This window comes from Capra hircus, assembly GCF_001704415.2.
Source record: "Capra hircus breed San Clemente chromosome X unlocalized genomic scaffold, ASM170441v1, whole genome shotgun sequence".
NCBI classification, from domain to species: Eukaryota; Metazoa; Chordata; class Mammalia; order Artiodactyla; family Bovidae; genus Capra; species Capra hircus.
The window spans coordinates 51,406,910-51,429,674 of record NW_017189516.1 but is presented as its reverse complement, the minus strand read 5'-3'; the positions used below and the strand labels follow the sequence as shown (position 1 = coordinate 51,429,674).

General features: G+C 43.3%; 1 protein-coding gene across 1 annotated transcript; it reads right to left on the bottom strand.

The window, feature by feature from the left end:
• Positions 1–5,032: 5,032 nt before the first annotated feature.
• On the bottom strand, positions 5,033–18,264 carry RS1 (retinoschisin 1). Its single transcript, XM_013976654.2, has 6 exons — positions 18,237–18,264; positions 17,729–17,754; positions 17,049–17,154; positions 10,007–10,148; positions 7,704–7,899; positions 5,033–5,241 (listed from the first exon to the last, which is right to left on the bottom strand). The coding sequence occupies exons 1-6, from the start codon at positions 18,262–18,264 to the stop codon at positions 5,089–5,091; spliced, it is 651 nt and encodes a 216-aa protein (XP_013832108.1). The 3' UTR covers positions 5,033–5,088.
• Between the last annotated feature and the right edge of the window lie 4,501 nt (positions 18,265–22,765).

Below are 22,765 nucleotides of genomic sequence, written 5' to 3'. Positions count from 1 at the left end.
TTTTGAAAACTTTGGTTTATTTTACAGTTGAGTGTTGCCTCCTTTTTACGTTGCTAAACACTTGGTGGTTTGGGGAAGATGGGAAGATGTCAACTTCCTGCATAGTGCCGTGGAGGAAGCAAAGGTGGACAACTTAATAAGGATTTCTTCATGTTTTGGAAGAGGGGGTTGGCAAACTTTTTCTGTAAAGGGCCAGATAGTAAATATTTGAGGCTCTATGAGTCATTGGATTTCTGACTACTCAACCCTACTCACCGTGCAACTCTGCCATTGTAGTGCAAAAGTAGTATAGATGATATGTAAATGAATGGGTGTGACTGTGTTCCAGGAAAACTTTATTACAAAAACAGGCAGGGGACCTCGCTTTATCTTTAAGGATAAGAAGACCAACTAAGTAAATGGGGTGAGGGGGGAGCTTAAATTTTGTAATAACATGTGTCAATATTCTCCAACTTTCTTTATCTTTCTAAACAAAGGATGGAGCTAAAACACTTTGTTACAGAACTGTGTCACCAAATTCTTCACTCCAAGTTTCTCAAGTGTCATACAGACTTGTGGCCTATGATTTCAGCTATACTGTTTATCTAGATTGACTCAAAGTAACTGAAGCTTGTCACTTTTTTATGTTCATAGCACTTACTATGGCTGGGCAAATTGCTAAGTATTTTACTTATATTAATACATTTATTTTTCGGAAGGCAACAAAGCGGATAGTATCCCCATTTGTAGATGAGGAAACTGAGGTTTATGGCATTTACATTAACCTACCCAAGGTTACCCTGCTAGGATTTGAAACCAAGTACTTTCACTGTTAAGACTATGCTCTTTAAGACTACTATACTAAGCGATCACTGTTTCCACCTAGAGAAACTGACATGGGTTTGTGCCATGGGGCAGTTCATGTACCACCCTTCCTTCCATCTCCCATCAGGTGGTAATTGATCTGATTTGAGAGTAGAACATTTCATTGAAACAAGTCACTGTGTGTGTGTGTGTGTGTGTGTGTGTGTGTGTGTGTGTGTGTGTGTGTGTGTGTGTGTGTGTGTGTGTGTGTGTGTGTATGCATGCATGCTAAGTTGCTTCAGTCGTGTCTAACTCTTTGTGACCCTATGGACTGTAGCCCACTAGGCTCCTCTGTCCTGGGATTTCCCAGGCAAGAATGCTGGAGTGGGTTGCCATGCCCTCCTCCAGGGAATCTTCCCGACCCAAGGATTGCACCCACATCTCGTACGGCTCCTGCATTGGTAGGCAGATTCCTTACCACTGAGCCAGGGGAAGCCCATGTACTTTAACTGGAAGTTCCCCCACAAAAGAAATAGTACTACAAACATAGTTCATGTTTTTAATAGCAAGATTCTGTTGGGCTTCAGATGTCCCTCAATAAAAGTTTTATGTTTTATACATTCTGTCATTAATTAAATGAAGTATGAAATTAAAATGCTGTTATAAACAAATCATAGATAAATGTTTTACAAATCTCATTATTTATTAAACTCTGAAGTATTGAGCAATTTCCAATAAGAAATCTCAACTGACTTCGTTGCAGAAATTGACAAGTCAATCATCACAATATTATGGAAACTCAAGGAACTCAGAGTAGCCAAAATGATCTTGAAGGAGAACAAAGTTGGAAGACTCATGTGTTACAATTTGAAAACTTACTACAAAGCTACCATAATCAAAACAATGTAGCACTAGAATAACAATAGACATATAGACCAATGGAATAGAATTGAGTGTCCAGGAAATTCCCTCGTGGTCCAGTGGTTAGGACTCTGCTCTTTCATTGCTATGGGTGCAATGAAACTAAGATCCCACAAGTGACGTGGCAAAAAAAAAATAATAATAATAATGTATATATATATATATATAGAGAGAGAGAGAGAGTGTGTGTCCAGAAATATAAACCCTCACCCTCCAGTCAGTTGATTCTTGGTAAAGGTTCAAGATCATTCAATAGGGGAAGAATAGTTTCTTTGACAAGTATGCTGGGACATTTGGATATTCACATACAAAGAATGAAATCAGACCCCTACCTCATACCATATACAAAAATTAACTCAAAATTGATCAAAGATTAAATTTAAAAGGTAAAACTATAAAATTCTTGGAGAAAAAAGCAAAAATAAATCTTCATGATCTGGATTTGGCAATGGTTTCTCAGATATGACACCTATAGCACAAATAACAAAAGAGAAAAAAAGTTGGACTTCATCAAAATTCTAAAATATGTGTTTCAAAGGACTCCTTCAAGAGAGTGAAAAGACAGCTTATGAAATAGAAGAAGATATTTGCAAATCATTTATCTGGTGAGGTACCTAGAATATATAAGGAACTTTTACAACTCAATATTTTAAAAAACAACCTAATTTCAAAAATGGGCAGAGTCTAAATAGACATTTCTTCAAAGAAGGTGTACAAACACGGTAAACACATGAAAAGATATTTAACATCATTAGTCATTAGAGAAATGCTAATCAAAACCACAATGAAAGATACTACTTCATACAAACTGGGATGGCCTCAATCAAAAAAGACAGATAATAACAAGTGTGGAGAAATTGAAACCCTCATACATTGCTGGTGGGAATGTAAAATGGTATAGCCACCTTGAAAAACAGTCTGACAGTTCCTCAAAAGGTTAAATCAAGTTACCGTATGACCCAGCAATTCCACTTCTAGGTATATACCCAGGATAAATGAAAACATGTCCACACAAAAACTTGTACACAGTTCTTCATAGCAGCACTATTCATAACAGCCAGGAAATGGAAACATTCCAAATGTCCATCAACAGATGAATGGATAAATACAATGTGGTGTATCCATACATTGGAATGATATTCAGCCATGACAAGGAATGAAGTACTGATACATGCTACAACCTGCATGAACCTTGGAAACACTAAGTAAAAGAAGCCAGACAGGAAAAACCACGTATTGTATGATTTCATTTATATGAAATGTCCAGAATAGGCAAATCTACAGAGACAGGAGATTAATGGTTGCCCAGAACTGGGGTGGGCAAGTGGGTTGGAGGGGTAATGGCTAGTGGGTGCAGGGCTCCTTTTGGAGGTGATAAAAGTTTTCTAAAATTGATTGTGATAATGGTAGCTCAACTCTGAATATACTAAAAGTCATTGAATTAAACACTGTAAATGGGTGAAATTTGTATGCTATGTGAATTTTATCTCAATAAAGCTATTCCAAAACAGAAGTTTCCAATATAAACAGTTATTTGGAGAACTTTCATCCCTGCCTCACCCTGTTTACTTTTCTATTTTTCCCCTTAACTGTACTCCCCATCCTGAGTCTGGTGTGCCAGTTGTAGTCCTGAACTCTTAGGATACTGCCATTTTCTCTGACAGTCCATATCACAATAAGAGTTCATTCATCTTTCCCAGTAAGGATCTCTGTAGGCATTCTGTTCAAAGTGGATTTGTCCATGTATCCTAAGGCCAGAGAAGGATTTTTTTTCCCTACCCTGAATTGATAACCTCCCGCATTGCAGGCAGACGCTTTACCATCTGAGCCACCAGGGAAGCCCCTATTATTTGAGAGAAGATTGAGCAGAGAAAGGTGTTTTTCCAGGTTTAAGTATACAGCATGGGTATTAGAAAGATGCTAGGTTAAATAAGCTGATCTAAGACCCACAACGCCAGAGAAGAGATTAAGGGATTTTAGGAGGCTGGCCATTCACAGAGAAGGTGACTATGATGTCCAGGATCGTGCTGGTGTCCATTCACTAAGCTTGTCGTTTGAAAACAAAGTAACTCAGAGAAATGAATTTCTGCTAGCAGAGGCTGCACTGTGTCAGGGCCAGAACAGTCTTGGATTCCCTAGTCTTGCTGGGGTCCCTCATCCTCAGATTCGACCCTCTCCTGGCTCCTACTTTCAAATCCTCTCCTGCCCACGTGCCCTGCTTCTGGGGAAGGGCCTGAAAACAGGCTGAGCTATAAATAACAGAAGAGGCAGACTGTCCTTCCCCCAGCTGCCTGCTTACAGAGCTCCTCCGGGAGAGGAAGGCCAGACCAGCCCATACTTTACAAGGCAAGGGGGCTGAGATTGGGAGGTTGGAAGGTTGGGCTAGCAGCAGCCTGGCTACATCATGCTTCTCAGATTGTAGGTCCTGATCACTTCCAGCAGAGTGTACTTGGCTGATGGGCCTCCTCTGTAGCCAGTGACAGCTCCTGGCCAACTGTTTTCCCAGAGTTAAGTTTGTTGAAGAATGGTAGCCCTGGATAAAAGGATATTCTGCTGTGTTCTGGTCATTTGGGTTTCCTAAATACAGGGAAATTTTGTTCCTTACATGTGTAGCCTGTCCCGGGTTATTCAGTTAAATGCTGACCACAGACTGGGATCATGTATCTGAGGGCATGCAGAGTGGAGCTGTCTGTAATGAGAGCTCTGAACCTCCCCTGCCACTGCGTGCAGGGTTGGGCATAGGAGGTGAAAGCTCAGAGCATGGGAGACCTTCCTACCTCTGGGGTGTTCTGTCATGCAAGGCTCTCACAAGACTGGGACACCAACTCCCATCTACCAGACTCATCTGCACCACCCAATCCCCCAAATTCCATACCCAATGCTCTAAAGTCCTAAAAGACCATAATTTAATGAAAACCTAGGAGAAGCCACAAGTTTGCTCCCCCTTTGTGTTCAAAGAGAGGCTTTATAAAACAGTATATTCCTGTTTTGAGCGTGGTAAAGAAAAAGAATTTTCAAATTATCAGGGCTGCTTTGCATTCCCCTGCAACTGCACCTTTCACTGCGTCAGAGACTAAAAACAAAAACAAAAACAACACCCCCAGAGCAGCAAATTACTCCTGCTACTTAGGCTTTCTGCATGAAAATTGTTTTTAGAGACATTTTCTTTGTTCTTATTTTCTTTGACCCTGAATGGGAAATACGTTCATTTTCATTTTTTCTCACTGAAATTGGAAACTATGCAAAAAAGATAGTATTCTCTGCCCAGCCCTGCACTGAAAAGAGCCTGTAAAATCCAGCCCTGTTGGTCACAGTGATAAGTCAGCGTTCCCCCATGGGCCACTCTGCGCCCTTCACCCACTGCAGGTATGAGCCGAGGCAGCATCAGGTACACTTGCTGACGCACTCCAGCAGCTCCATCCGGATGGCAATGCGGACATGCCAGCCTAGCGGGATGAGCCGGATGAAGCGGGAGATGATGGGGGGCCGCAGCAGGTTCTGGACTGTGGAGGTTCGGTCCGAATTTCCATAGAAAACCTAAAGAGGAAGGAAATGCTATCACCATCACAGCAGAGGAGAAAAAAGGAAGACGTTTCCTGTCTGGATTTTGGCTCCAACTTTTCACTATGGAAAGTCTCAGTGCTTAAAAGGTAGAGAATTTGCTGATATCCTCCAAAATCTGACCTTGAATGTTTGTCAGCACCTACATGCTCCAGGCATCAACAGAAATGAATTAATATTAGGTAACAACACATCCTCAGTCACACTAGCTGCTATTCAAGTGCTCAGTACTGTATGTCATCAGTTGGTGCCATATTGGATACTGCAGATAACATTTCCTTCATTGCAGAAAGTTCTATTGGATGGTGCTGATAGAAAATGCCTCTTTATTCATATCACCAATTTTGTGATTTAATCCTTTGCATTTTGACAAGAATTTTGAAAAGGACCACATTGTGCTTAAAAGAGGAACGTTCCCATGTTCCAAAGGTATCCACAGTGGGGCTCAAGTGAAAACTTGTGAACTGGCTCTGAAGTTGTGAGCCAAAGCTTAACTGTGTGTGTCTGCATCGATACAAATGGCAAGTACTTTTTAGACTTGGGAAAAAAAAGTGTTTTTAAAAAAGAAAAAGACATAAAAACTAGAGAGAAGATTCTCAAAGTGGGAGAGCAGTGCCCAAAATAGAAAAAGGGGTTGCTTCCTGTTTTGGGGAATGTAACATAGCATAATGCGGTAGCTATAACATAGGACACGGTCGCTATTTGCCTATATTTTCAAAGAAACTTCTTTGCACTCTTTCCAGAGTCCTAATGCTCTGCCCCATGACACTAGAACATTTCATTTCCTTCTGGGATTATCTCCTATAAAAAATTTGGCTGCCACATTGACCTCATCCATACACAAATCAAGAAGGACTTCAGCTGCCATGATCTTGACTTTATTTCTTCCCAATAGCAACACCCCACACCCTCTTCTCTAAGCTGTTTGCCCTTGAACCTATTTAAGTCAGGAGCCTGGTGAAGAGGGAGGACAGAACAGGCCCACTCCACACAGCTGCCAGAGTGGAGCACTTCTTTGCAAAGAACCATCAAGGCCTTCAGAAACACAGAGCTTGAAAAAGAATTTGCCTATCTTTTTGAAAAGCCAACTAATAAGAACAAAAATGAAATACAATGTCCAAGTATCGAGGTGGTTTTTCCTATTGTGTTCAAACTCCTTGAAATCTCAACTCATGAATGTTTTGCTGTACAAATTGTCATCAGAGAGTACAGAGCCTTCTGATGTTCAGCTACACATGTCTGCTTAACCTGATGAAATGTCTGAATTAGCTGGGGAGGCCTCACTCTCAGGCAAAAAGGCAATTAACTTTTCCAAACAGCTGGTGAGTTTTTATTTCACTGCAGATAGCATTTTATATATATGCAAGATATTGACTATATATATATGTGTGTGTGTATATAGGGCTTCCCTGGTGGCTCAGCTGGTAAAGAATCCACCTGTAATGCGGGAGGCCTGGGTTTGATCCCTGGGTTGAGAAGATCCTCTGGAGAAGGGAAAGGCTACCCACTCCAATACTCTGGAGTGGAGAACTCCATGGACTATATAGTTCATGGGGTTGCAAAGAGTCAGACACAACTGAGCAACTTTCACTTTCATTTAGCTTCCCTGGTAGCTCAGACAGTAAAGCGTCTGCCTGCAATGTGGGAGGCCTGGGTTCGATCCCTGGGTCGGGAAGATCCCCTGGAGAAGGAAACGGCAACCCACTCCAGTACTCTTGCCTGGAAAATTCCATGGATGGAGGAGCCTGGTAGGCTACAGTCCATGGGATTGCAAAGAGTCGGACACGACTGAGCAACTTCACTGATATATATATATATATATATATATAAAATACATAAACTCAAGAGCCTACTGTGTTCAGTCTGTGTTGAATAAGACTTGGGTCTCAGCCCTCAGAGATTAGTAGGATATAAAGTTGCTCAAAGGTTTAAGTGATTCTATTTCTTCTCAGCTAGAGTCCTTTTAACCATTTACATGGTTTAGTGGGTAACTTGTTGAGATTATCTCAGTCAACAGTTAGGAGAAGCCATATCCATTGATACATAAAGGGACGAGGACCTAGCCACATCAGTAGTAGATCAAGGAAACCCGTGCAGCGAAGTGTTCAAGGTCCAATGAATTTGGAAGCATCCAAATGGCCAGTCTTGATTATTTAAGCATCTCTGTGCTGATGCGAGAATTCAGACAAAGATTTCTTTTGCACATATGATGGCACTCATTGGTAGACAAACTGCTAGGCATGAGGGGTACAAGAAAAGACACCTGCATTGATATCGCCATCAGAGAGCAGATTGTGTGGTGGGGAGGAAGCATGGATGACTCACGATGCTGTGGGGGCAGAGTTCTGACAGAGCGTGACGACAGAAACACAGAGATGGATGGGAGGGAATTCCCAGAGGGGCTGTGTGGAAGGTGGTTTGGGGTAAGCCCGACGTACCCGGTTGTTTCCAGTCTGGTCTTTATAGTAAATCCAGTTCAGGCTCTCATCGGTCCTGTACTGCACACTGTACTTGGTCATCCACTCATCGATGTCACAGCGCCCCTGGGTGAGGATCCCCGAAATCACCTTGACCTCCTTCAGATCTATCTGTAACCACTGGCTGCTGTCCTGGAATTTGGAGAGCCAAGCGCACCTGCGTGGACACAGCAAGTCACCAGGAGCCTTACCCCATGAGCACCTCTGAAGAGCTGGGAGGCACTGTCTTTTGAGGGGACACCAGCATCTGCAGAGCACCCACAAAGTCAGGCAGCCTGGGCTGCAATCTGTTAAGCACCCAGAGGCTTGTCCTCAAGAAATGTCTGGCCTCTGATCCTTCTGTAGTTTCTCTCTCCCTGCACCTCCACCACCCAAGAAAGAATTGCCAGATTCAAATAATTTGTCAAAGAAATGCCTTCAAGTGTAGCTAAAATCATCTTTGGGGTGTGGTTGAGCATGTTTTTCTTCAAAACATGCAAATACGTGCTCATTTCACCCACTAGCCCCCTTCCTTTTTCTTTAGTCTCTCCTGATGTTCTTTCTCCATAAGTTTTCTTTTTTCTCTTTAATTCCATCTCTTCATACCTTATCTGTGTCTCCTGCAGGTGCTGTCACTCATACCATGGTAGGCACGGAGCACAGAACATAAAACCAAGTGGCTCTGGAAGGCCTTCTCACAATTGTAAAGCAAACCAACCAATGAAGGAACTGATTTATTTTTTAGTTATATCCCTCATAATTTGTGGAAACCTATAGTTTCCCTTTATGGTATGTGTGTGCATGTGTGCACACATTGATTTAGCTTCTCAGGACTCTCAGCCCTTGGCTGCCTTCTCTTCTAATTCTGGACTTGCTCCTTGGGTGGCTCCTGACTTTTTAGGTACATCCCAGAGCTTTCCTAAATTTCAAATCCCAAAAGTCAATTGTCAGCTATTCAACTTCTCCTGGATGCTATACAGCATCTCAAAACATCTGAATGCTACCCTTTCCTCTCTGTCACCTCAACCATCTAATCCATCTCTTGGCTCTATCTCCAAATGTTCCTCAAAGTCATTTCACTGCCACCACTCTAGCCCATGTCACCTTCAGTTCTTGCATGGACAGCTGGCATAGCTTATTTAACTAGTCTCTCTGGATTCCTCTCCCCACCTCACCCCCAACCCATACTGCACATTAAACCGTTCTTCCCGTAAGAGCCAGAAATTTTTAATTGAAACATAAATCCGATTGTAATACTCCCCAACTTTAAATCTTTCTCTGGTAGAGTCTGCCGGTTGTCTCCCCATTTCCTCTACCCATCTTCCTTTAGTAATGGAACCCCTGAGTTTTCTGCAAACGAGTGGCCACTCAGCTAAGATCACATTTCCCAGTCTCCTTTGCAGCTGGATGGGACAATCTGAACAAATTCTGATCAATGAGATGTGAGCAGCAGTGGCCAGTAGGATTGTGTATATATCCTTAAAGGAAAAGTGTCTGCACCGTGCTCTTCTCTCCCTACTGACTAGACTGTGGATATGGCAGTGGAATCTAGAGCAGCAATCTTGGGCCCCAAGATGGAAACTTCATATTAAGGAGGAGAGAACAAGGTAGAATGAGTTTGGGTCCCTGATACCATCCAGCTGTCATAACAATTCTAGACTGCCTAATCACCTTCATGTTGATTAAGTCTCTGTATTTGGGGGCTGTTTGTTACAGCAGCACAAATCTGTATTCTAACTCATGCACATTCAGGGTTCTTCCAATATCCCTAAAATAAGGACCACAATCTTTAACATGACTTATAAGGCCCATACCATCTGACTGCTGCCTACCTCTCTGGCCTTATCTCACCATCTAGGCACTTGAGGGAATCTTCCCAACTCAGGGCCTTTGCATCTGCTGTGCCCTGTGCCTCTCTCCTACCTTCCCCCAACCTGGCCAACTGCAGTTCTCAGGGTAAAGATTTTTGCCTTAGAAAACCTTTCCTGGTGTTTCAAATCAAATAGGTCTTTCTTCATCTCCCCCGCAGTACTCCTCACACTTAGCAAATGGCCAGTTGTGTGACAGTGTGCTTAGAGTCTCCCCCTCTAAACTGAGTGCTTCTCAAAGGCCAGGAGCTCATCCACCTTGTTCACTGCTATATCCATGGTCCTTGGCGCATGGAAGGCACTCAGTCAATATTTGTTAAATAAATAAATGCATTCTATGTCGTTCATTTATCACAGAGACATACTTTTTCAAATTACATGGAAAAAATAATCACCCAAGTTGCATGCCCTGCTTACCCAAAGCCTTGACTGTTGAGCCGGGCCTTGTTGGCAGTCCAGGAAGAATACCAGCCCACGTACTGCTCCACGTTGGAGCAGGTGATCTGGTCTGGTGTAACCTCTCCTGACTCGAAACCCAGGGGCTTATGGTATGGGCATTCTGGGAAAGGAAAAACAAGGAACATTGAAACACTCAGATCTCATGGCAAGACTCAACAAACATGACATGATTGAAATGACAAATCAGACCCTCTCGTGAGGTAGAAGATGTTTTCCTTTGTCAGCACCGTTCTCAGTGGATAGGACTGGGTCTTCATTCTCTTCACTGCTCTTGTGAGAAGAGAGTGAAGATGAAGTAAAGGGATTGTCATAGAGACTCACAACATTCATAAAAGCAGAGGGAAGTACCTCTTGGGTAGGGGGGAATGTTGAGAAATACTTCACATCCTCCACAAACTCAGAGACCTAAAAATTAAGAGATTTGTAGCAAAATATCATACTTAAATGCCATACTCTCTATTTTCCTTATTAACACTGGTTAGCCATCCCACATGATGACATCAGAGTCCCTAATTGTCCTCAGGCAGCATATGATGCCAATTATAGGAACAAAACAATGGTGAGAGGCAAGAAGGGCAATTATATATTAAGACTGACTTCCTACTTGTAAATTGCAGTTTTCTCACTAGTCTAATGAAATTCTAATGAAAAAAGGAGAGGGGAATGAAATGCGCCTAAGAGACTGTTGAATAGGAACGTTTGAAAGAAACTGCTTTTTCCAAATAAGACTAGACGAAGCTGGTGCTTATATATGAATTTTCTGCTGCTTCTCATGTATTTCCTCTGATATTTAGCGTTGAGTTACCTGGTCAGAGACTGCCAATTGCCAACCCAGCATCTATTCTCCTTTTCTTTTTGACTAAAAAACGCTAATTTTGTTGGGTGCAGCAATGTAGCCAGCTGTATATGTGTGTATATATCTGTATTTCCCGGTCACCTTTGCAGTTAGAGTTGACCATATGACACAATTTCTGATCCATGAGATAGAAGATATCTGTTGGTGATTGCCAATCAAATTTTGCTTGCCCCCTCTTTCTTCCTTGCCTGAAAGAAAGATCTGATGGCTGGTACAACAGTAGCCATCTTGCACCATGATGATAAAGCCAAGAGAACTGAAGAGACCTCAGCCTTGATATCCTTAAGCTATTTCTTACCCCTAGTTTTTTACCATGTGAGTCAAAGCAAAACTATTTCAATAAGCCACTATTTAGGGGGTCTCTTATTTATAACCAAACCCAGATTCTAGCTGAATTTATTTAGAAAACAAGCGATAAATTTAGGCAGATACATTCTCCTAGTTTTCCAGTTATGAATGATAAACTTCAAGTAAGGCAGATCAAATTACTTTCTCACCATGTGTAAATGTGAGTTCAGATTAAAAAGCCGAGTGTATTTACTAAGGCATTGTCACCTTCAACAGTAAAATGAGTGCTTATGTCTTTGTAGCAGATAATTTTCAAACATCAGTAAAATTGAATGAGGCATATAAAAGCTTGAATGACATCCTGAGGCTCTGGAGTGCCTGTAGGGATAGTCCTGCCCTGCCCTGCCCCAGATGCTGAAGACAAAAGGACAGCTTCAGGCCTCTGGCCAAGGTGGCTTAACTGCCTTGCTACCCAGTGTACCAAAGGAATAGGGCCAACTCCCACCAGTGGCTGCAGCTTAGTGGAGCTGGGGGTCCGAGGACAGCATTTGTAGTTTATCAAGTACTCAAAGCTTCGGGGGGCCTATTGATGTCGAGAGAATAGGAGTGCTTTCTGGGCCACTCTATCATGCCTTATGTGGTCAGATCTTCAGAGGGGCTTGTTAAGAATGCCGGTTCCAGGATTCCACCCCCAGAGCCGCCGCATTTTTAATGAACACACTTTGAAAGCACACTTTGAAAACCTTGGTTTGCCAGGAAGGTGTTTTGTTGACTGGAGGATTCAGGGGGCCTGCTGTCTGTGGCCTTGGGGGTTCATCCACCTCCTCACCTCCCCTTCTGACCTGGAAGACGAGCCCAGCCACCAAAAGGAGGGACAAGGCCCCAGCATCAGAAAGCTAGGTTTCAGTTGGAAACCACTTAAATTCTAACCATGGATGTCCCTAGGGCCCCTCCATCCTGAACCTCCCTTTTCTTACTCTGGGCCACCAGCTCAGAGGGGAGAGGCCAAGGGAAAGGAAAAGCCATGGCCACCTCTCCTGATTGCTTTATTCTTGCCATTTGGCTCTTTCTCTATTTTCCCCCTCACATCTCTTTTGCCATCTCTTCCCAATTAGTCCATCTAACAGTTAGTTATACTGCAGCGACCTGGCCAATGGCAATGTCCTTGGAGGCCTGTGAGGGCTTGTCCTGACATGGATCTTGCCCATACTCTCCAGGGCAGATGAACTCACCATCCCCATGGCTTCAGCTGGTGTCTGAAAGCCAAAGAGTGACTCCCAGGCCCCAAGCTCCATCCCACTGCCTCTTGGATATTTTCCAGGTGAACAGTTCCATCTGGGTGACCTAAAGATGCTTCACATTCATCTATCCAAAACTAAGTCCTTCAGCATCCAAGCCCCAAGCCTGCCCCTGTCCAGTGCTCCATGACTCCAGCCACTAATCTGCTAACCCAGAAACCCCAGTGTTTGGGCCCAACGCACCAAGTAGAGACTGTGATGGGTCTCAACCAGGACATCCCCTGGAAAGTTAAGAAGTGCTGGTGTTCAGGCCATACCACCAGCAATTCTGTTGTCCTTACTCTGGGGCAGGACCTGGGCATGGGGTAAAGCTGCAGGTGATTTTAATGGGCAGCCAAGCTCAAGAATGCCACTTAGAGCCAGTTTGACATAGGATGGGATCCCACTCTCCCTTCAGTGAGCTTAGGCAAGCTGCTCAACCTCTGTGGGTCTGTTTCTTCATCTGTGAAATGGGTACAACAGTAGTTCCTGCCTCCATAAAGTTGATTTGGGATTGTTTAAAACAGTGTAGAGTGTAGAGCCTCTATTGCCTGGCCAAAAATAATCAGCTAGTGCTGGTGTAAATAGTGTGAATTTGTGAGAGTATATTAATGTCTTGAGTTGTATATGTTTGTTTTTATGGTGAAAACTCACCAGCGGAAATAATCTAGCACCTCTCTACCCCCATCATCCTCCCTATATCCATCTGAGAAGGTCAGCTTCCTATTTCTAAAGGTTTGGACTCTCCTTGCCTCACAAAGGAGTAAGATGTTTACAAGTGCATGCATGTGATTTGAGACAGGAGAGGCCTGCTGACAGCCTAGCATCCCTCAGGCTCATGGATTCAGAAGGTCCAGGCCTCAGCAGGAATGAGGTGACTCTCCCAGATGAGGTGGCTGGAGGCTTTGGGCTTTGAGCCTTGCTGGGGCCTGGGGGAACTTGTGATAGGGGCCTGAGCACCTCTGAGGGAGTCTTAGGAAAATCCCCCAGAATTAAGCTTGGTTCAGAATGAGAAGGGCCACCAGCAAGGTGTCTGCCCTCCTGTGAGGGCCAGTCAGGCAGAGAGCTGCCCCCAGTCAACCCTGGCAGGCCACCAAGGGGCAGGGGGCAGGGGAATGTAGTCCAAGGGGGAGGGACACGACCTTCAACAATCCTGTCTTTAGATTCCTCACAGCCCATGATAAAAGAGGACTCAAACCAGAGTTATCTAAAAATTGGAAAAATAGAAAATGTAACATTTCTCCTGCTCTTTGTGCCCTGGAGTGAAGGGCAGTCCACTCACATTCTTACTGTTTTCCCTGGCTCCTCCTTTCCCCTTCACCTGGCCACCTCTTCTCACCCTTTGGCTCTCTTCCCACTTCCCCTGCGCACCCTGAGCCGGTAGGGACTCCAGATGCTGCCTCCAGCTCTCACGGTCTGTCTAGCTCACCATTCCATCCTGAGCCGAGCAGAATGCCGGTGTGTGCTAGGCACTCAATAGAGATTGGTTGGATGGATGAATGGAGGGATAAACAAACTTCATCGCCTCATCTTGGGTGGCCACTGGGGATAAGCAGAGATAATGGCAGGAATAGGAAGCAGGGAGCTCAGGGAGGCAGTGGGAGTTGACTGGCCCAGAGAATTCCCCATTGGTCTCATCAAAAACTGTCAATTGAGTCTAAACTAGTATTAAGCAACATAAACAATGCTGCTAGAGGAATTAAAGCGATCCACTTCACATACACACAGAATATGTCTGTCCCAAGCTTTCTGCTCAGTGGAGGTTACTATAAGCTATCAAGCCTGTTTGTGCACTCATTTTACTCTTAAGGAAAAACCTGCATCTTCTGTGGCACAAGTGTCTCTTGTGATCATTAGATGGGTAAAGGCATCATCATATGTACTGCTAACTCGGGCTGTGCACGCTTAGCATACTAGCCTTTCTTACTCAGTGGATAATTTTTCCATGTGTAGACATATGAAAGGCAAACATGAAGAATATTAACATAAAGGAACACAAAGAGAGTTCAGGGCCATTTTTGACAAAAGACATGTGACTATTACTATGCACATGTGTAAGACTTGAATCTCTATGATGATATAGTGGAATACAGAATAATGTTTATAAAAGAATAGAGTATAAACTTGAATAGAATATGGAAATATAAAATCTAGGATATAAGTACAGCATTGAGTCATTGGATGTCTTATACTTTGATACCTTCCCTACCTTATTCCCCCCCTCTCAGAGTGACGAGGTAATCTTGGCTCACCACTGAAAAAGACCTTTTACTACAAGAGCGTTAAACTGAGATTAGCAGGCCACAGCGCAGCCAGCTGGTCATCTTCTGCTCTGTGGGTAGGGCCCCCTGGCAGTAACAGCCAGTGTGCACCTGCCAGCACCTCCTGGCAGCTCTGAATGACCCTCCTGTCCTGTGCTTTCTAGGCTCTCCTTCTGTCGTAAGGCGGGCTCTGGTGGAAGCACTCAATCTCAGGATCCAGAAAGACAAGGCCATGTTCTTGATGTTCCAATGAGGATCTGAGGCACTGACGGGCAAGTGAATTCTGGAAAGTTGTGGCCAGTCCTCCTGTCCCGAATCATCTCTTTTGTGGAAAAGCCAATTTACATAAATGAGTCAACCATGTAACACTAAGATTGCATTTTTTTCTTTCCAGGGAATATCTGTATTGCTAAAATAAAAACAAAAACCCCAGTGGGGTGAGGAAAACACTTAAGCTAAAAGAATTTCTGATTTCAGAACTTCAAGTTCATGGCAGCTGTGTAGGGGAGAGAGCCTGAACCACCCAGGTCATCCTCATGTTCCTCAGACACACAGCCCTCCTCAGCTGCACAGTTGATGGGGGTCAATGAAACTAATCCGTATAAATAATCTCTTCTCAATTTCTTCTTAGAAAGAGCTTCCTTGGACTGGAATTCCAGGAGGACTCCCGTCTCTAGTGAAGAGAACATTTGTTTCCACTAAAGGGTAAACTCCTTCAGGGTAGAGACAGCGGTTCATTTTTGTCTTCCCATCAGCACATCACAGGCACATGATGACAGAGGGTGGAATTGAATTCTAAACGGATTTATTAAGAAAAGTGCCTCAGTCTTGACTGCAGATCACCCCAGCACAGAAGGGCTGCAGGAGCTCAGTGGGATGTCCTTCCCAAGGGAGAAGCCCCTGAATTCATCAGCACTTAACTGCTTTCCTGGCTACCGGGCCCCCACTGTTTCCTTCCAGGAGACTTTCTTCAGAAACCAATTCCTACCCCTTTAGTAAATAGGAAAGCAGGCAGTAAAAGCCTTTGTAGATCCCCTTTCCCCACAACTTGCTATTTTAATGCAAATTTAATGAAATAATGCAGAGAAGCTCACATACTGCACACTAAACCTCTCTCCTGGAGCTATTATTAGGCGATTATGTAAAGTGAATGACACGGCAGGGCTCCAGCATAACCCTGGAAAGGGGTGGCAAGGACAGTTTCAGCAAAAGAGACTTGGAGCTGTGGTAAATACTGAGCCTGGCAAATGTTTGCTAGGCCACTTGAAAGTCGGAATGTGAGCTCTTAGGAGGCAGGAAGAAAAGGAGCTACAGTTTGCCAGGTCCAGGACAAGACACTTTAATGCTTCATCCATTTTATTCCTCAGAAATACTCCTTAGAGCAGGTTCCACACACTTTGGCCTTTGGGCTAAATGTGGCTTCATGCCTGTTTTTATAAATAAAGTTTTATTGGAGCACAGCCATGCTCATGTATTTACATACTGTCTATGGCTGCTTTCTATTTGAGGTGTCGAGGCCCTGCAGTGCTCAGAGCCACAAATAATTACCGCCAGGTCCTGTACAGACAAAGTTTTCTGGCCCCTACTTTAGAGGAAGGCATTCATATTAGTCAGCAGAGGCTGCAGAAAAAATTGTCACAGAAATTTCAAAGGCTTAACACAACAAACAGTGATTTTTCACTCAGGTGAGGTCAGCAGGAGGTTCTGCTACATTTAACCTCCCTGGCTCCCAGATGAAAGGAGAAACCACTTTATCCAGCAGGGAAATGGACCCCATTTCAGAAGAGACACAGCTCCCTTCAGCTAGAACTGCTCCTGTGAGGCCACCTGACTGTGAAGGGGCTGAGAATGTGAGGCACATGGTTGTTTGGTGAGCAGTAAGTGTCTGGGCATAGTAGTATCACCTCCATTTGACAGAGAAAGGCCAGAGTGGAGTCCCAGAGTTAAACAGTGATGCAGCCAAGATTCCAACCCTGGTATTTCTGGCTCAGAAGCCTGTGCTCTTCTCAAAATTGCTGCCTATCATTAGTTTATTTTCGGTAAATTCTGTTATCTGTTTCAGTGAAATTTAGGTCCCATCTTACCATGTCACAGAGGTCAAGTAGAGATCCAGCAAACTGTTCTGAACAATGATAATGATAGCAGTGCCATTTGTTGAAGCAGTGGCCATTGAAATTTACAGTTTAAAGGCCAACTGGTGAAAACCCGACTGTGGCATTCAGGGGATTTAATTCATCAAAGTTGAAAGAAAGAAGAGAAACAGGGTGTTCCCAAGGACACCCCAAGGATCTGGTGCCCCAAAGAGAGGAGACACTCACCCGGTATGCAGTCCAAGGGGGTGGAACCTGCAGACCACAGGGCATTGGCACCTCCTTGGCAATCACATTTGCATGCTTTGTGGTACCAGGGATCCTCACCCTCATCCTGCGGGAAATCAGGGGGCAGGAACTTCAGAAAAGTCATAGTCAAAGGCAACTGTGGTCAGAACTACTGGAAAAGCTTGCATTCACAAACCTCACTCATTCAGTTCCTATTGTCTAGAGCAGCTTTCACTCTACAGCAGTGCAACTGACTTATGAACCCAGTTTAACACACAGTCACCACTCATCTTTGAGTCTAAATAGACAAATGTTTGTCACTGTGGATGACCAGCTAAAAACTTCACAGACACACCTATGTGGAGAGCCGTGTCCACCCCATTGTAGTGATCTTCTAGTCAGGCTCCTCACATCTGCAGGGCCCTTCTGGGGATCCAGTTTTAAAAGGGACTGAATTCAAGATTCTGCCATCTGACTTAAGACCTGGTTCACTTGCATTGTCTCATTTATCTGAATCAGTCTTGGACTTTGTCCAGATAAAACATGCTATTTCCACCACCAGAAAAAATATGTTTAAAAATACATTTTTAAAGAAGTAGTAATCCTATACATTGTTTTTGGCTACGAAAATCTTCAAAAACAGTATCAGTATGAATTCCAGCCTTCTTACTGTAACATACCTCAGTAGATGATAATCCCAGTGTGGCTGAGCAAAAGGACAAGAGAGGAAAAATCAAGTTAAAACAAGAAAGGAAAATTCAACAAATGACTCATTACACGGAAAAGCAAAGTGATAATAGTCACATAAAAAGTTAACAAGGCCCCTTCTGGAAGAAGTCAAAGTGAGTAAATATGTGCCTGGAAAAACATCCACAGAGGCTTAGAAACTAGGGACAGGAAAATAGAAAGACAAAGATGATGGTAATTATCTTGTTCATTATAGAATTTTGGAAAAATACATTAATGTTGCAAAGAGAAAAAAAAGCACCTATATATATATATACACATATACACACACACACACATATATATATACCACCAAAGGTAACACTATTAACATTTTACTGTAAATTTCTTCTCTTTTCTTCCACATTTTAAGAACATATTTGAGAACCTATCTAAACAATGTTGTAAGTTTATGACATTCTTATTCCATTCAACATTGTCAGTGAGAGTTTTTCCCTTTACTTGTTAACTCCTTATCATTCATCATCATGGTTCCCAGTGTCTGCCCAATATGCTATTAAAGAGTTGATTCCTAGACCTCCTTGTGACATAGTTAGGTGATTTAGAATTAGGACATCATCTTTTTTAAAGTTTTTTAGCTTTGTTTATTATCTACAGGAAATATCAAACCATAATCAAAATATAAATACCATATAAATGATGTGGAAAAATTGAAAATCTGCAAAATTTAACATAATACTAACATTTAACCTCTCTCTATAGAAGTATGAATAAATAGAGTGAATACACAATTTAATAGGAAAAGAGCTTGTCTATGTTAGCATAAGCTGATTGCTTAAACCTGCACTGTCCATTGCAGTAGTCACTAGTTGCATGTGGCTATTTGAATTTCAATTCATTAATAAAATTAAAAATTCAATTCCTCAGTCATACCAGCCAAATTTCAAGTGTTTGCTGGCCACATGTGACTTAGTGGCTCCTGTACTGGGCAGCGCAGATATATAACATTTCCATCATCACCCAAGGTTCCATTAGACAGTGCTAGTTTACTGCACCAAAGCTCCGTTTTCCATTTTCAACAAAACAAATTCCTTAATTTCTTTTCTGATTATAAAAGCAACACATACCTATTATAAAAATCTCAAACAAAACCCAAGTATAGGTGGTAGATATAAAAGTCCTTCCTTAACCACCTTCCTGTCTAAAAATTGAATCTGATGCCCACCAAAAACTTTCAGATTGTGAGAGTAAAGGAGTGGTCTCATCATTTTCATTAGAATTATAAAGCTAGTTTTTTTCAAATTGTGCCTGTCTTTAATAATATGTGTCCTTCCACACATCACTTTTTTGTGTCCACTGTGAGCCTGGCTCTGCCCCAGGGCCTGTGCTTTCTGAAATGGAAGCCTTGCTCTCTGCCCACAAGAGGCCTGAGGACCCAGGAGAAGACAGATCACTGGACTGCGCACATGATGAGTCCCCTGCTGGGTTATGCATAGGCTGTAAGGGGAGTCGAGGGGGCATATCTTTTAGCCTAAGCAAATTCAGCACTACCTCTCAGCTATAGTCAACAAACTGCTGTCTCTCCTGGGCCTTATCCATTGATGACTCATTCCTAGAGACTCCTTGGTCCACCTGCTATGGGCAGAATTGACCCTCTCAGGTAGCAGTGTAACACTAGGGAGTATCATCTTGTTAGGAGGGCAAACCCTGAGCTGGCAAAGGAAGTTGCCAAGGGCTTCTTTTTTTTTTTAATTGGGGTATAGTTGATTTACAATGTTGTCTTAGTTTCTGCTATACAGATAAGTGAATCATTATACATATACATCTATCCACTTTTTTTTAAGATTATTTTTCCATATAGACCATTGCAGAGTATTGAGTAGAGTTCCCTGTACAATATAATGTATGTTTTTGTTTGTCAGAGAACATATGTATGCATTTCTAGTGGGTAAATACTTGAGTGGAATTCCTGGGCTGTAGGGCACATATATGTCCAGACTTTGTACAAATTACTAAAGATTTTTTCAAAGAAATTAGACCAACTTATACTCCACCAGCAACATATAGGAGTTCAGGTTGCTTTATGACCTAGCCAGCACTTGGTTGGGTCCAGTTTTAGGTAGCAAGAGATAATTAATGGGAAGATATCCAATAAGCCAAACAAAACTATGTATTAATACTGGATTATTTGTACTAGCAGTATTTGTAAAACCCCAAACTGGAAACACGCATATGTCCATCAAGAGTAGAATGGATACACATGGTAGATGCATACAGTGGAGAACTACTGCAATGAAAATGGATGACCTACAACTCCATGCCACAATATGACCACTGCTCACAAACAATGCTGAGTGGAAAGGCAGATGAAGTGGACATACTATATGAATCCATTTAAAATGTACAAAAGTCATCTATGCCACTAGACATTAGGGTCCTGGTTATACTTGGGGCAGGGAGTGGCAAGGAGGAAGCCCAGGGAGGGTATCTGGGAGGCTGATCAAGGTCTGTTACTTGATCCAAGCACTGGCTACTTAGGTGTGTTTAGTGGTAAAAATTCATTGAGCGTACATTTATTTATACTCTTCTGTATGTATATTATACTTTAGGAAAAAAAATTTTCAAACGCTGAACTCATTACATCCTTCCTCAGATTGTTCTGCTTTCTCTGTTTTTTATCCTACTGCATGGCTCCACTGTTCACCTACCACCCCATCCAGAAATCTGGGACTCCTAGTCACCTCTTTTTCCTAAACCCCCACATCCAGTGTCTATTACAGGCCATCTTTCCTCTCCACCCCCACTGCCACTTCCTATTTTAGGCCCCTACCCTCTCTCCCCTAAAGAGAGACCTTGCCTCATCCATCTTCTCTGCTGTCAATGGGATAGAAGGCAAACCTGATTGTGTCACCTGCTCCAAATCCTTTGGTGGGTTCCCATTATCATGGCCCCAGTTTCACATCTGACATTAGTTGTATGACTGCATCCCTCCACTTTTCATCTCTAAAGTGGGTATAATAATAATGTGTCCTTTCAGTTGCCATGATCTATCTCCTGCCTATCTCTGCAGATTTATTTTTTGCACTCTCTAATATTTGCAGTTCATCAAATGTGCCAGGCTGTTTCATGCCTGTATGCCTTGGTGCATGATTTCTTGGCCTCAAATGCCTTCCCCTCCCAACTTTTCTGCCTGCTTATCCCCTTCCCTATGAAGAGGACTTTTTCAGTCCCTCACATAGAACTCACCACTTGCTCTGGCCTTTGTGTCCTATGTCTTTCTTGTCCACAGGTTTATCTAAGCACCAGTACAATTATTGAAATTAATAGAAAAGATAGCTCATAATGACTGGTCCCAAAGCGTTCATTCATTAATTTTCATTGAGCATCTACTATATTCCAGGCCCAACTTTAGGCACTGGGGATATAGCAGTAAACAAAGCAGAAAAAAACACCTGCCCTCCTAGAACTTAGGAGTCTAATGTGGGTGGGGGGAAGGTTAGGGGATAGAGAATGAATAAATAAAATATATAGTACGTAAAAGAATGGTGACTATTGTAGAGAAAAATAAAGCACAAAGATGCAGGGGGTGGGGGGAAGGGACTGGGAGTGGTACTTTGGGGCTTAGGGAAGGTTTCACTGAGAAGGTGATGTTGGAGCAAAGACCTGAGGGAGGTGAGATACCTGTGCACAGAGCCAATAGCATGTAAAAACCTCAGGTGGGTGGGTGCTTGGCATGTTGTCTAGGGGAGAGATGATGGCACCTTGGACACAGGGTGGTAGCAGTGGAAGTGATGAGAAGCGGCTGGATTCTCACTGTCTTTGGAAGGTAGTGCCCACAGGGTTTGCTGACAAATGAAGTCGGTGTGAAATAAAGAGAGGAGAGGTTCAAGGCCTGAGTGCCTGGGAGGATAAAGCCACAATTTACTAGAGGAGGAGAAGGCTCTAGGGGCACAGGGATTTGGGCAGATGGGATAGAGATGTTCTGAGAGGCCTATGGGACTGTTAATGCAGAAGGCACTCAGCTCCACCCCATCCTCAAGACCTGCTGGGTTGGCAGAAAGGCCCTGGGAGACCAAAGGTGAGGTGAGTCGGTCACTAACAGAGTGGCCCTAATAACCAAGTCAGATTGGCCTGGAAGCCGTGTCCTGTCACGGGAAGAGGGTCTACGCGGCTGCAACTGAGCAAACCCAGATTTCGGATGAAGCCCATAATGGTCACAGAGTTCAGGGCCTTTGCACTAGCTGGGTCCTCAGGTGCGCCCCCAGAGGGCTCTGAATTGCATTGCGCGGCAACAGACCAGAAGGCAAAAAGGAAAGGGCAGGGCGAGGAGGGGTTCTACCTGTGGAGAGGAAGAGACCCAAGAGGGAGGCCTGCTTGCAGAGCCACCATCTGTGTTCAATCAGATTGCTGCCTTTGTTTCCCTGCCTGGGCTCCTCTCCCCAGAACGTGTTTGTCTGTAGGCAGCCTTGGGTCCTGAGGCACCAGATCTTATGGAAATGAGCAGAGAGAGAAGGAACAATAAGCCTTTTACAGGAAAAGCTGTCACCAAGGGAGCAGCAACGCGGCTGCTGTCATCCCTGAAATGATTTAATCACCCCAAGCTGGCGAACAAAAGCAAAAAGCGTGTTTGGTGACAACTTCTTATAATACCAGAAAATAACACTGTTGGGATGAGAAAAACAGGTCAGCCTTTAAAGGAAAAAGGACAAGATTTCTATTACGTGGTTGCCTATTTTTCTTCCTACTCAGATCATCTTTGGGGTTCCTCCAGGTTACAGGTTTCCATCAGAGGGTCTGCCCCTCACCAGCCTTAGATTTTGGCAATACGAGAGCATTCTGCCCTTTTGCTCAAAGGGCCACTCCATAAGGAAACACTTGTTACCACAGCCAGACAATTCAAGCATGCCTATTTCTCAAAATGCAAACCCAGAAAGCAAAGTGTGCATTAGACACACTTAGGAAAGACTATTTCAGTTTGTTTGACTGGCTCTTACTAAATATGGAGTTTTCCTTCCCAAGGAAACAGTGAA

Bases quoted from the DNA above. Each gene is read 5' to 3' on its own strand.
- RS1 (XM_013976654.2), bottom strand. From the start codon at position 18,264: ATGATGATGAATGATAAGGAGTTAACAA. The intron at 17,755-18,236 runs GTAAAGGGAAAA...CCTTTTGCTCAG, and splicing joins GAATGATAAGGAGTTAACAA to CCACACTGGGATTATCATCT. The intron at 17,155-17,728 runs GTATGTTACAGT...GATTTCCCGCAG, and splicing joins TGGGATTATCATCTACTGAG to GATGAGGGTGAGGATCCCTG.